The following is an 11,835-nucleotide window of genomic DNA, read 5'->3' on the forward strand; positions in this document are numbered from 1 at the left end:
AGCTATTGAAATACGTTTTAAGGTGTAGTCACTATTATGAGGGAGGAACCTCAGGCAGATCCCACAAACAACACTGTGCTGATAACCATGTAAATTATCTTTGTGATGTTGTTGAGAAATTAATATTAATCAGGACATGAGGCAGATGTCCCCTCCTTTTGAAATTGTGACACAGGAGTTTTTGCATCCACCTTGGAATGCAGATTGGCCCTGATTTAATGTCTCATCTGACAGTGCGGCACTCCCGCAGTACTGACCCTCTGACAGTGCAGCACTCCCTCAGTACTACCCTCTGACAGTGCAGCACTCCGTTAGCACTGACCCTTTGACAGTGTGGTACTCCCTCAGTACTGACCCTCTGACAGTGCGGCACTCCCTCAGTACAGATCCTCTGACAGTGCGGCACTTCCTCAGTACTGACCCTCTGACAGTGCCGCACTCCCTCAGTACTGACCCTCTGACAGTGCCGCACTCCCTCAGCACTGACCCTCTGACAGTGTGGCACTCCCTCAGTACTGACCCTCTGACAGTGCGGCACTCCCTCAGTACAGATCCTCTGACAGTGCGGCACTTCCTCAGTACTGACCCTCTGACAGTGCGGCACTCCCTCAGTACTGACCCTCTGACAGTGCCGCACTCCCTCAGTACTGACCCTCTGACAGCAGAGTACCCCTTCAGTACTACTTTCTGACAGTGCAGCACTCCCTCAGTACTGACCCTCTGACAGTGCAGCACTCCCTCAGTGCTGACCCTCTGACAGTGCAGCACTCCCTCAGTACTGACCCTCTGACAGTACAGCACTCTCTTAATACTGGCCCTCTGACAGCGGAGCCCCCTCAGTACTAACCCTCTGACAGTGCAGCACTCCCTCAGTACTGACCCTCTGACAGTGTGGCACTCCCTCAGTACTGACCCTCTGACAGTGCGGCACTCCCTCAGTACTGACCCTCTGACAGTGCGGCACTCCCTCAGTACTGACCCTCTGACAGTGCGGCACTCCCTCAGTACTGACCCTCTGACACTGCGGCACTCCCTCAGTACTGACCCTCTGACAGTGCGGCACTCTCTCAGTATTGGCCCTCTGACAGTGCAGCACTTCCTCAGTACTGACCCTCTGACAGTGCGGCACTCCCTCAGTACTGACCCTCTGACAGTGTGGCACTCTCTCAGTACCGCACCAGTGCTCAGCCTGAAGTTTGTGCTCACATCTCTGCAGTGGACCTTGAACTCACACCTTGGGCTCAGAGTCAGGAATGCTACTTTCTGAGTCACAGTGGACACTTTGGATTTATCTTGTGGTCCTCAATTAGAAATAGCAATAGAGTAGTTTTCACATGGAGAGGTGTAGCTTTTAGCTGATTTAGAAACAATGAATAGTCTGCTTTTGTGTTGATATCAGGCTGCCCTCACATTGCTTCCTGAAGTTTGGCTGTTAAACTTACTAGCATTTCATGTAGTGGACAGATGACACATTTATTCTGTGTCAACGTGAACTGTAGAGGAAAAATAACCCCATCATCATAGTTACAGACTGTGCTGTTCCAAGAATGTATTGTGGGCAGTGGGACACTCCAGTGAAGCACTGGCTGTGCAGGGATGGCACTGATCAGAGCACCTTGTAGGGATGAAAGTATAGTATCCGATTAAAATAATTACACAGCATCTCACCATCTAGGGTTAAACACAATCTATGTTGCAGTTTATTAGTATGACTGCGGTAAATAAATCAAGTTGAGTGTTTATCTACCGAGGCAAAAATCTCATTGTATTTCCGAAATGTGTTAGAGTGAGCTTTTACACAAAAACAGTCAACCCCTGGTGTAACGATTGGAAGTTAGTGACAGCTGTGGCACTGGAGTCCTATTGTCTCATTAACAACATGCATTTAGAAATGAGACATATAAAAAAGGGGTGGGAAAGCAAACAGTCAAAGGAGAAATGTAACCACAGTACTTGAATTATGGTTCAATGCCCTGAGGTCCCTGACAGGAGAAATGGAAATCCAGCAGAAGGAGCCGAGTTAGGAGAGGACAAAGAGGACATAATCCAAAAATTAGAGCTAGGCAGTTCATGAGGGAACCAAAAGAGAAAATGCTGGAAAATCTCAGCAGGTCTGGCAGCATCTGTAAGGAGAGAAAAGAGCTAACATTTCGAGTCCAAAGCTTTGACAAAGGGTCGTCTGGGCTCGAAGCATCAGCTCTTTTCTCTTCTTACAGATGCTGCCAGACCTGCTGAGATTTCGCAGCATTTTCTCTTTTGGTTTCAGATTCCAGCATCCGCAGTATTTTTATACTCATGAGGGAAGGTGGGAAACATTCCTTCCCAAAGGGTCATCGTACTCTGGAATCCTCTCGGCTTGAAATACTCTGTTATAATTTTCAAAACAGAGTTTGACTTTTTTATTGGGTAAGAGTTTCAATGGATTGGAATAAAGGCTAATTAAATGGAGTTGAGGTACAGATCAGCCAAGAGCTCACTGAATGGTGGAACATTTTGATTTTGTATATGATGCAGTGGGACCAATTCGAGATCAGCAGGCACAGGACGCTACTTAGAGAGTGAGACGGGACAAGGGAATTTAGGTTAGGTTAAAAGTTTATGCCAAGCGGAGTTTCGGGATGCGTGAGGTGGATCAAAGGAAAATCAAGGCTGAAAGTAGCACAAGTAACTGTTGATAGCACTCTCACCCCTGAGTTAGAAGGTCGTGGATTCGCCATTATCTACATGGACTTTAGCAAGGCTTTTGACAAGGTATCATCGCATGGTAGGTGGTTGCATAAGGTTAAATCTCACAGGACCCAGGGTGAGGTAGCCAATTGGATACAAAATTGGCTTGATGACAGAAAACAGAGGGTGGTTGTAGAGGGTTGTTTTTCAAACTGGAGGCCTGTGACCAGCGGTGTGCCTCAGGGATCGGTGCTGGGTCCACTGTTATTTATATTAATGATTTGGACGAGAATCTAGGAGGCAAAGTTAGTAAGTTTGTAGCTGATACCAAGATTGGTGGCATAGTAGACAGTGAAGAAGGTTATCTAGGATTGCAATGGGACCTTGATCAATTGGGCCAGTGGGCTGGTGAATGGCAGATGGAGTTTAATTTCGATAAATGTGAGGTGATGTATTTTGGTAGATCGAATCAGGGCAAGACCTACTCATTTAATGGTCAGGCGTTGGGGAGAATTATAGAACAAAGAGATCTAGGAATACAGGCTCCTTGAAAGTGGAGTCACAGGTGGACAGGATGGTGAAGAAAGCATTCGGCATGCTTGGTTTCATTGGTCAGAACATTGAATACAATAGTTGGGACGTCTTGTTGAAGTTGTATAAGAAATTAGTACGGCCACACTTGGAATACTGTGTACAGTTCTGGTCATCCTATTATAGAAAGGTTATGATTAAACTAGAAAGAGTGCAGAAAAGATTGACAAGGTGCTACTGGACCTTGATGGAAAGAGATGGAGAGGTCGAGTGGTTTGAGGACAGAGCCAAAGGAGCAGGGGCATAGTGGCCTCCCACACATTGTGGTCTGTTTTGTGTAAATTATGGCTCCCTCTCAAAAAGAACATTTATTTATTGACATACTTATTTATTTACAGAATACTGAGAAGCTTAGATAGAGTGGACATGGAGAGAATGTTTCCACTAGTGGGGGAGACTAGAACTCGAGGGCACAATCTCAGAGTGAAGGGACGCTCCTTTAAAACAGAGATGAGGAGGAATTTCTTCAGCCAGACAGTGGTGAATCTGTGGAACTCTTTGCCGCAGAAGGCTGTGGAGGCCAGGTCATTGAGTGTCTTTAAGCCAGAAATAGATAAGTTCTTGATCAATAAGGGGATCAAGGGTTATGAGGAGAAGGCAGGAGAATGGGGATGAGAATCATAGCAGCCATGATTGAATGGCGGAGCAGACTCAATGGGCGCAATCGCCTAATTCTGCTCCTATTTCTTATGGTCTTATGCAGCACCTTCAACATGATAAAACATCCCAAATGTGCTTCATATGAGCATTGAAAGCCACACAGAGATAAGAGCAGACAACCAAAAGATTTTAAAGGGCATCTTAAAAGAGGAAAGAGAGTCTGAGAAATCTTGGGAGTGACTTCCAGAGCTTAGGGCTGAGACAGCTGAAAGTACCGCCAATTAATTGGGGATGTGCAAGTGCTGCTGTGGGAAAGAAACTATTGTCCACCTCCTCTGAAATATGCTCTTGGAAAGAAAGTCTGGAGAGAGATGCAGTGGTTTTTGTCGAGGTTTGTACCAAGCAGCTCTGTGTAGGGCTTTGTGCTCTCCAGGCTTTTCCCAGGGATGCACTCCAAGATAAACATCAGCTACAGCTGGAGGACCAGCAACTCTGCTGGAGTCCTGTTGGTCTTCCAATGCAGAGCTGTCTATACGGTGGAGGACACAAATAGTTTGCCAAATATTAACGATAGAGGGTTGGCAGCAGGAGAAATACTTAATACAATTAATGTTACCAGAGAGGCAGTGCTGGGTAGACTAATGGGACTGAAGGTGGACAAGTCCCCGGGTCCGGATGGAATGCATCCCAGGGTATTGAAAGAAATGTCAGAGGTAATAGTGGATGCGTTAGTGATTATTTATCAAAACTCGTTGCATTCTGGGGTAGTGCCGGTTGATTGGAAAACGGCTAATGTTACGCCGCTGTTTAAAAAAGGAAGGAGACAAAAGGCGGGTAACTATAGGCCGGTCAGCTTAACGTCTGTAGTAGGGAAAATGCTGGAATCCATTATTAAAGAGGAGATAGCAGGGCATCTGGATAGAAATGGTTCGATCAATCAGACGCAGCATGGATTCATGAGGGGAAAGTCGTGCTTGACGAACATGTTGGATTTTTATGAAGATGTGACTAGGGCGGTTGATGGAGGAGAACCGGTGGATGCGGTGTTTTTGGATTTCCAAAAGGTGTTTGACAAGGTGCCCCATAAAAGGCTGCTGAAGAAGATTAGGGCACACGGAGTTGGGGGTAGTGTGTTAAAGTGGATTGGGGACTGGCTATCCGACAGGAAGCAAAGAGTCGGAATAAATGGGTGTTTTTCCGGTTGGAGGAAGGTAACTAGTGGCGTGCCGCAGGGATCGGTACTCGGGCCGCAACTATTTACCATTTATATAGATGATCTGGAGGAGGGGACGGAGTGTAGGGTAACGAAGTTTGCAGACGACACAAAGATCAGTGGAAAAGTGAATCGTGTGGAGGACGGAGAAGATCTGCAGAGAGATTTGGACAGGCTGAGTGAGTGGGCGAGGATATGGCAAATGGAGTATAACGTTGAGAAATGCGAGGTTATACACTTTGGAGGAAATAATAACAAATGGGATTACTATCTCAATGGAAACAAATTAAAACATGCTACCGTGCAAAGGGACCTGGGGGTCCTTGTGCATGAGACGCAAAAGCCCAGTCTGCAGGTACAACAGGTGATCAAGAAGGCAAATGGGATGTTGGCCTATATCGCGAGGGGGATAGAATGTAAAAGCAGGGATGTCTTGATGCACCTGTACAGGGCATTGGTGAGGCCGCAGCTGGAATACTGTGTGCAGTATTGGTCCCCTTATATGAGGAAGGATATATTGGCATTGGAGGGAGTGCAGAGAAGGTTCACCAGGTTGATACCGGAGATGAGGGGTTTGGATTATGAGGAGAGGCTGAGGAGATTGGGTTTGTACTCGTTGGAGTTTAGAAGGATGAGGGGGGATCTTATGGAGACTTATAAGATAATGCGGGGGCTGGATAGGGTGGAGGCGGAGAGATTCTTTCCACTTAGTAAGGAAGTTAAAACTAGAGGACACAGCCTCAAAATAAAGGGGGGTCGGTTTAAGACAGAGTTGAGGAGGAACTTCTTCTCCCAGAGGGTGGTGAATCTCTGGAATTCTCTGCCCACAGAGGTGGTGGAGGTTACCTCGCTGAATATGTTTAAAGCGCGGATGGATGGATTCCTGATCGGTAAGGGAATTAAGGGTTATGGGGATCAGGCGGGTAAGTGGTACTGATCCACGTCAGATCAGCCATGATCTTATTGAATGGCGGGGCAGGCTCGAGGGGCTAGATGGCCTACTCCTGCTCCTATTTCTTATGTTCTTATACCTGAGTGTTGCTGACTGGCATGTTTCACAGTCCAAGACTAGGCAAGAATGGTTGGAGCATCCATTGCAGAGGAACAATGGGGAAGGCCTTTCAGCCATAATTCATCGAGCGACTGGAAACTGGGTAAAACCCCTTGGGCTGTGTTTTTGACATTGAATGTATGTTGTGTCAATGAGATTGCATTGAGGCACCCCAGAGTGGAATGGAATGTATGGAGGAAAGTTAAATTCTATTTCACCGTCAGTAATATTCAATTTGAAATGTTTCGGAATGTACTTTAACAAATTTTATGAATAAAATATTCCATATTTGGAAATAAAAATCGGACGTGCAGGAGACGAAAAGTGGAGGATCACAATGTAGGTCACTTATTCATTTCATTAATTTAAATATAACTCTGATTTCTTTTGTGTCGATAGGATTTGTCTGCCAGAGCCCAATAGCCCGGCAAGGCAGACCAGGGAAAAGTGGTTTCGATCTTGGTGCTCGGCCAAAGGCTCACAGAGCTCTGGTAAAATATTGTCTGTGTGTGTCGTTCTCTGTCTTGAACATAGGCAGTGACTGAGGCCCCACAACCCCCTGGGGTAGAGAAGTTCCTCCTCATCTCAATCCTAACTGGCCTGTCTGTTATTTTAAGACTGTGTCCCTGGTTTTATACCCCCAGCCAGGAGACACATTACCATTCTAAAAACTCAATGGCTTTGTCAAACATGACTTTCCTTTCATGAATCCAAGTCGACTCTGTCCAATCATACCATTATTTTCTCAGTGTTCAGTTATCACCTCCTTTATAATAGAGTCTAGCATCTTCTCTGCAACTAATGTCAGACTAATAGGTCCTTAGTTCTCTGTTTCTTTCTCCTCCTTTCTTAAACAATGGGGTTACATTTGCTACCTTTTAATCTTCAGGAACTATTCTTGAACTTATAATTTTTTGGAAGATGAATACCAATGTATCCACCATCTCTACAGCCACTTCTTTCAACTCTCTGTAATGTAGACCATCTGCTCCAGGAGATTTACCAACTTTCAGTCCCATTATTTTCTCCAGTACTACTTTTTTACTCAGACTAATTTCTTTCAGTTCTTCATTCTCGCTAATGCATTGGTTCTCAAGTCTTCCTGGGAGGATTCCTATATTTGCTCTGTGAAGGCAGACACAAAGTATTTGTTTCATCTCTCTACTATGTTCTTATTCCCCATTGATGGGCAGATGAATTGGCCATGCTAAATAAAAAGTGTCCTTTAGTGTCAGGGGTTTAGCAGGGTAAATACATGGGATTATGGGGATAGGGCCTGGGTAGAATTGTGGTTGATGCAGATTCGAGAGGTCGAATGGCCTCTGTCTGTTTGGGGATTCTATGATTCTATTCTATGATTAGAAATTCTCTTATCTCTGCCTGTAGGGTCCACATTTGTACTTGCTAATCTTTTCCTTTTTACATAGCCATAAAAGGTTTTATAGTCTGTTTTGATGTTTCTTGCTAGTTTACTTTTATATTCTACTTTCTGTCTGTTTATCAGTTTCGTGCTCCTCTTGCTGACTTCTAAGAAGCTTCCAATCTTCAGGCTTGCTACATTTTTGGCAACTTTATAAACCTCTTTAACTTCTCTCGTTAGCCATGGTTGGATCACTTTCTCTGTTCAGCTTTTGTGCCTCAAAGGAATGTATATTTGTCGTGAACCATGTATTAATTATTTAAATGTTAGCCATTGCCTGTCTACAGTCATACCTTTTAATCAACCCAATCTACCACAGTCAATTTACCCTTCGTAACTTTGTGGTTTCTTTTGTTTAGATTTAAGACCCTAGTTTTAGATTGAGCTATATTACTTTCAAACGTAATGCAAAATTCTAGCATATTATGGTCATTCTTTCCTTAGGCTACGATGATCTTATTAATTGGTCCTTTCTCATTGAATAACGCGAGATCTAAAATAGCCCATTCCCTAGTTATTCCTCAACGACCTGTTCTAAAAAAAATGTTGTATGCATTCCAAAAATTTGTCCTTCACAGCATTAGTGCTAATTTGGTTTATCCAGTCTATACGTAGATTGAAGCCCCCCCATGATTACTGTATTCGCCCTGTGACATGCACCTGTAATTTCCTGATTTATACCATGCCTTATATTTCCACTACTGTTCAGCAGTCTAGAAATAGCTCCCAGCAATCTTTGCCGCCACTTGCTGCTTCTTAGCTTCACCCAAACAAATTCTACATCTTAATCTTCTGATCTAAACTCCTCTCTCACTAACCTACTGATATTATCCTTTATTAACAGCACTACCCCACCTCCTTTTCTTTTTTTAACATATCTTTCCTACATATTGAATCCTTGAACATTTGGCTCTGATGAAAGGTTCTGAGGAGAAGTCATTGGCCTGAAATGTTAACTCTGTTTCTCTGCACAGATGCTGCTGAGTATTTCCAGCACCGTCTATTTTTATTTCAGGTTTCCAGCATCTGCAGAATTTTGCTTTTGTTTCATATTGTTCCCATGAAATGCTTTGGCAGGTTTTGCATTAAAGATGCAATATAAATATCAGTGTTGTTGTATCCTTTTAGCCACTCCTTAAAAGCTTCCTTTTTGACCAAGTTTTTAGTTATCTTCCCTAATATCTCTTGTAAGGCCTCGTGTTTGATAACACTCTTGTGAAGTATCTTAGGATATTTTACTAAGAAAAAGATGTGAGCTGGAATTCTCCGGCCATTCATACAGATGGGATTCTTCGGTTTAGCTGACAGTGTACCCCTGCCGACAGTGTACCCCTGCCGACAGTGTACCCCTGCCCCCGTGCTTCCCGTCGGCGTGGGGTGGCGTCAGTAGGAATTCCCATTGACAGCAGCAGGACCAGAGAATCCTGCCGCTAGCAAGCAACGTGCCACCTTCCGCCGGCGGGAAAAACGCGGCTGGAAGGCCGGAGAATCTTGCCTGGCATTTTAGCAAAGGAAACCTGTTATCTTTACCCAGTCTGATTCCTGATGTGGAGATGCCGGCGTTGGACTGGGGTGAGTACAGTAAGAAGTCTCACAACACCAGGTTAAAGTCCACCAGGTAGCACGAGCTTTCGGAGCGCCGCTCCCTCATCAGTCTGACCCCACGTGATTTCAGTCCCAAGCCAACGTGCTGGACCCTAACTGCCCTCTGAAGTTGTTTAGCATATTATTGAGTTTCATCAGAGTACGACAAAGAAGAAGCCCCCTCCACCATCACCATCCACGGATGGGTAATAAATGCCAGCCTTGCTCACCATGCTCACGCCACAAGAATGAGATTCAAAATGATCCATTTTAAGGGAGCAATAGACTGAAAGGAGCAGCGACAACGAAAGATTTCATTTTCCAGCAGCCCCCATACTTTCCAAATGTCCTGCATTGATAATGTCTGACCATGGATTGGATCATGTTGTTGCTCAATACTTTAAACATTGTCCACTAAATCTGATTCCACTTCAAAGAGCCAGACTGTCGCCGTTTCACGCGGATCTGTGAAATTGAAACATGTTTCAAGGTTTGAATACTTTGCAAAACGACACCGATAATCACTTGAGATCACAAGTCACTGCTGCTTACAAAATGTGTGAAGTCGGCCCAATTAATGGTGATGAAATATACAGTCTGAGGGCTCAGTCAGCAGAAATTCATAGTTTTTGTCTATGGAAGGATTGAATATCCCTGGCATGTTGCCGATTTGTAAGCCTGCCATTCACCCGTTCCCCTTTGCGAGCAGGACTCTGATTAAACTGGAGAACAAAGAGCAACAACAGGTGCGTTTCATTTGCTGAGGGAACCTTTCACTTTCTGGCAAAAAGCAAGTCATATTCTTTTCTTGTCCCTAACAACGAAAGTGCTCGTAAGTGCGAGATACTGATGTGCAGCAGAGCTGACAAAGGCAGCTAGATTGCTGGCCGTACTGTACAGCAGAATACCAATCCTCCTGTTTGTTAAAAATAGACGTCTCCTGATCTCTGTGATTTCTTTTCTCTGGTTGCTGCCCTATTTTTCTCCTGAAGTAGATGACTCTCCAGTATCTCAGCCTGCTCTTCTTGTGGGAACTTTGGTATGGTGGAGGGGACGGGCCTCTTTGATTGTGGGCTGAGGCTGAAGCAACTTGCCTCGCTTCCTCAGCCGCACCACTCAAACCTGCGACCACCACCATCTAGAAGGCAAGGGCAGCAGGTGCATGGGAATGCCATCACCTGCAAGTTCTCTTCCAAGCCATTCACCATCCTGACTTGGAAATATATCACTGTTCCTTCACTGTCGCTGGGTCAAAATCCTGGAACTCCTTCCCTAACAGCACTTTGGGTCTACCTACACCTCATGGACTGCAGCGGTTCAAGAAGGCGGCTCCTCTGATCTGGCCAACGATGCCCACATCCCATGAAACAATCAAACAAAAATGTTTAATTAACCAATCACATCATCATCATGGGCTAGTCAGATAAAAGCAAAATGCTGCAGATGCTGAAAATCTGAAATAAAAACAGAAAATGCTGGAAATACTTCGCAGTCTGTGAAACAGAATTAACTTTACAGGTTGATGAACTTTCATTAGGACAGAGGAAAGGTAGAAATGGGATAGGTTTTGGGAAGTGGTGGGGGCAGAAAGAACAAAAGGGAAGCTCTGTGATAGGGTAGTGGGCAGGAGAGATTAAATAACAAAAGGTTCCATGGTTCAAAAACCCAATGGGTATAGTAAAGAAGCAATAGATGTTTCCAGATGAGGCGTGGATAGCTACATAGCAGCCACTTGAAGGCAACATAAAAAGATAAAGAAAGGAAGGAACCAAGACTAAGCTAGCGAAAGGAAACATTTTGAACATGATACAGGCAGAATTTCAGATCTAAAATCGTTGAATTTATTGTTGAGTCCAGACTGTACAATGCTGAGTCAGAAGATTGGGTGCTATCACTTGAGCTTGAATATAGCTTTATTGGTGCAGTGCAGCAGGTCAAGGTCAGAATGGGAGCATGTTGGAGAATTAAAATGATAGGTAACAAGAAGCTCTGGAATCAGGCTTGCGGACTGAATGGAGGTGTTCCACAAAGAGGTCAGTCTGATTCCTCTGGTGCAGAGGAGACTGCATTGTGAGAACTGCCTTCTAAATTTAAAGGAGTGCAAGTAAGTTACTGTTTCACTGAGACAAATTTTTTATCGATCAATCGGATTCTGATACCAGATTTCATGAGCAGCCAAGATGGATTTTGAACCAACATTATAGTTTTGTGATGTATTTTCTCAGTGCTACCCTTATATAATTTGAGTCGTGTTGGTGCAGCCCCACCATTTATCACTATTTTATAACTATTTTGTAACCTTTGAACCCTCAGCACATTGGGTTAAACATTTCGTATCTTTGAAAATCTTACAGAGCCAGCAGCGGCCAATGTCTGCGAATGACACTGAGACAAAAGGCAAGATCTCATCAGGGAAGGAGAGGCCACAAGGAGCACAGGGATCGAGCACTCTGCGACTGTCTGTGGAGGAGGTGAGAGGTTAGAGTAGAGACTAAGAATTGAATACAGTCTCTATGGACTGAAGCTGGTAGCAGACAAACAGCAAGTACACGGAGAGATACCAATTTTAACTGTTTTTGTTTCTATACTCTGGCCTCTGAATCAGGGGATTTGGCTTGGTATCCTGTCCAGGTATAATCGAAGCTGCTACTCTAGTGCAGTACTGGGGAATGCTGCGCTGTCGGAGGTGCTGCCTTTTGGGGGAAGAAT

The 11,835-nt window shown here is 44.6% G+C and overlaps 1 protein-coding gene across 5 annotated transcripts in view; it reads left to right on the plus strand.

Moving 5' to 3' along the window:
- ttll5 (tubulin tyrosine ligase-like family, member 5) overlaps nucleotides 1–11,835 on the plus strand; it is a 340,921-nt gene that overhangs the window by 138,952 nt on the left and 190,134 nt on the right. For 4 of the 5 annotated variants that reach the window (XR_013500071.1, XM_078234550.1, XM_078234553.1 and 1 more), the window contains exons 15-16: nucleotides 6,522–6,613; nucleotides 11,481–11,597. Coding sequence is in view for 4 of the 5 variants with exons in the window: in XM_078234550.1 (XP_078090676.1) it covers nucleotides 6,522–6,613; nucleotides 11,481–11,597 (209 nt within the window). In the remaining variant the exon portion in view is untranslated. The remainder of the gene's footprint in view (nucleotides 1–6,521; nucleotides 6,614–11,480; nucleotides 11,598–11,835) is intronic. The other variant, XM_078234552.1, reaches the window with a different exon arrangement.

This window comes from Mustelus asterias, chromosome 18 (assembly GCF_964213995.1).
Source record: "Mustelus asterias chromosome 18, sMusAst1.hap1.1, whole genome shotgun sequence".
NCBI lineage: Eukaryota > Metazoa > Chordata > Chondrichthyes > Carcharhiniformes > Triakidae > Mustelus > Mustelus asterias.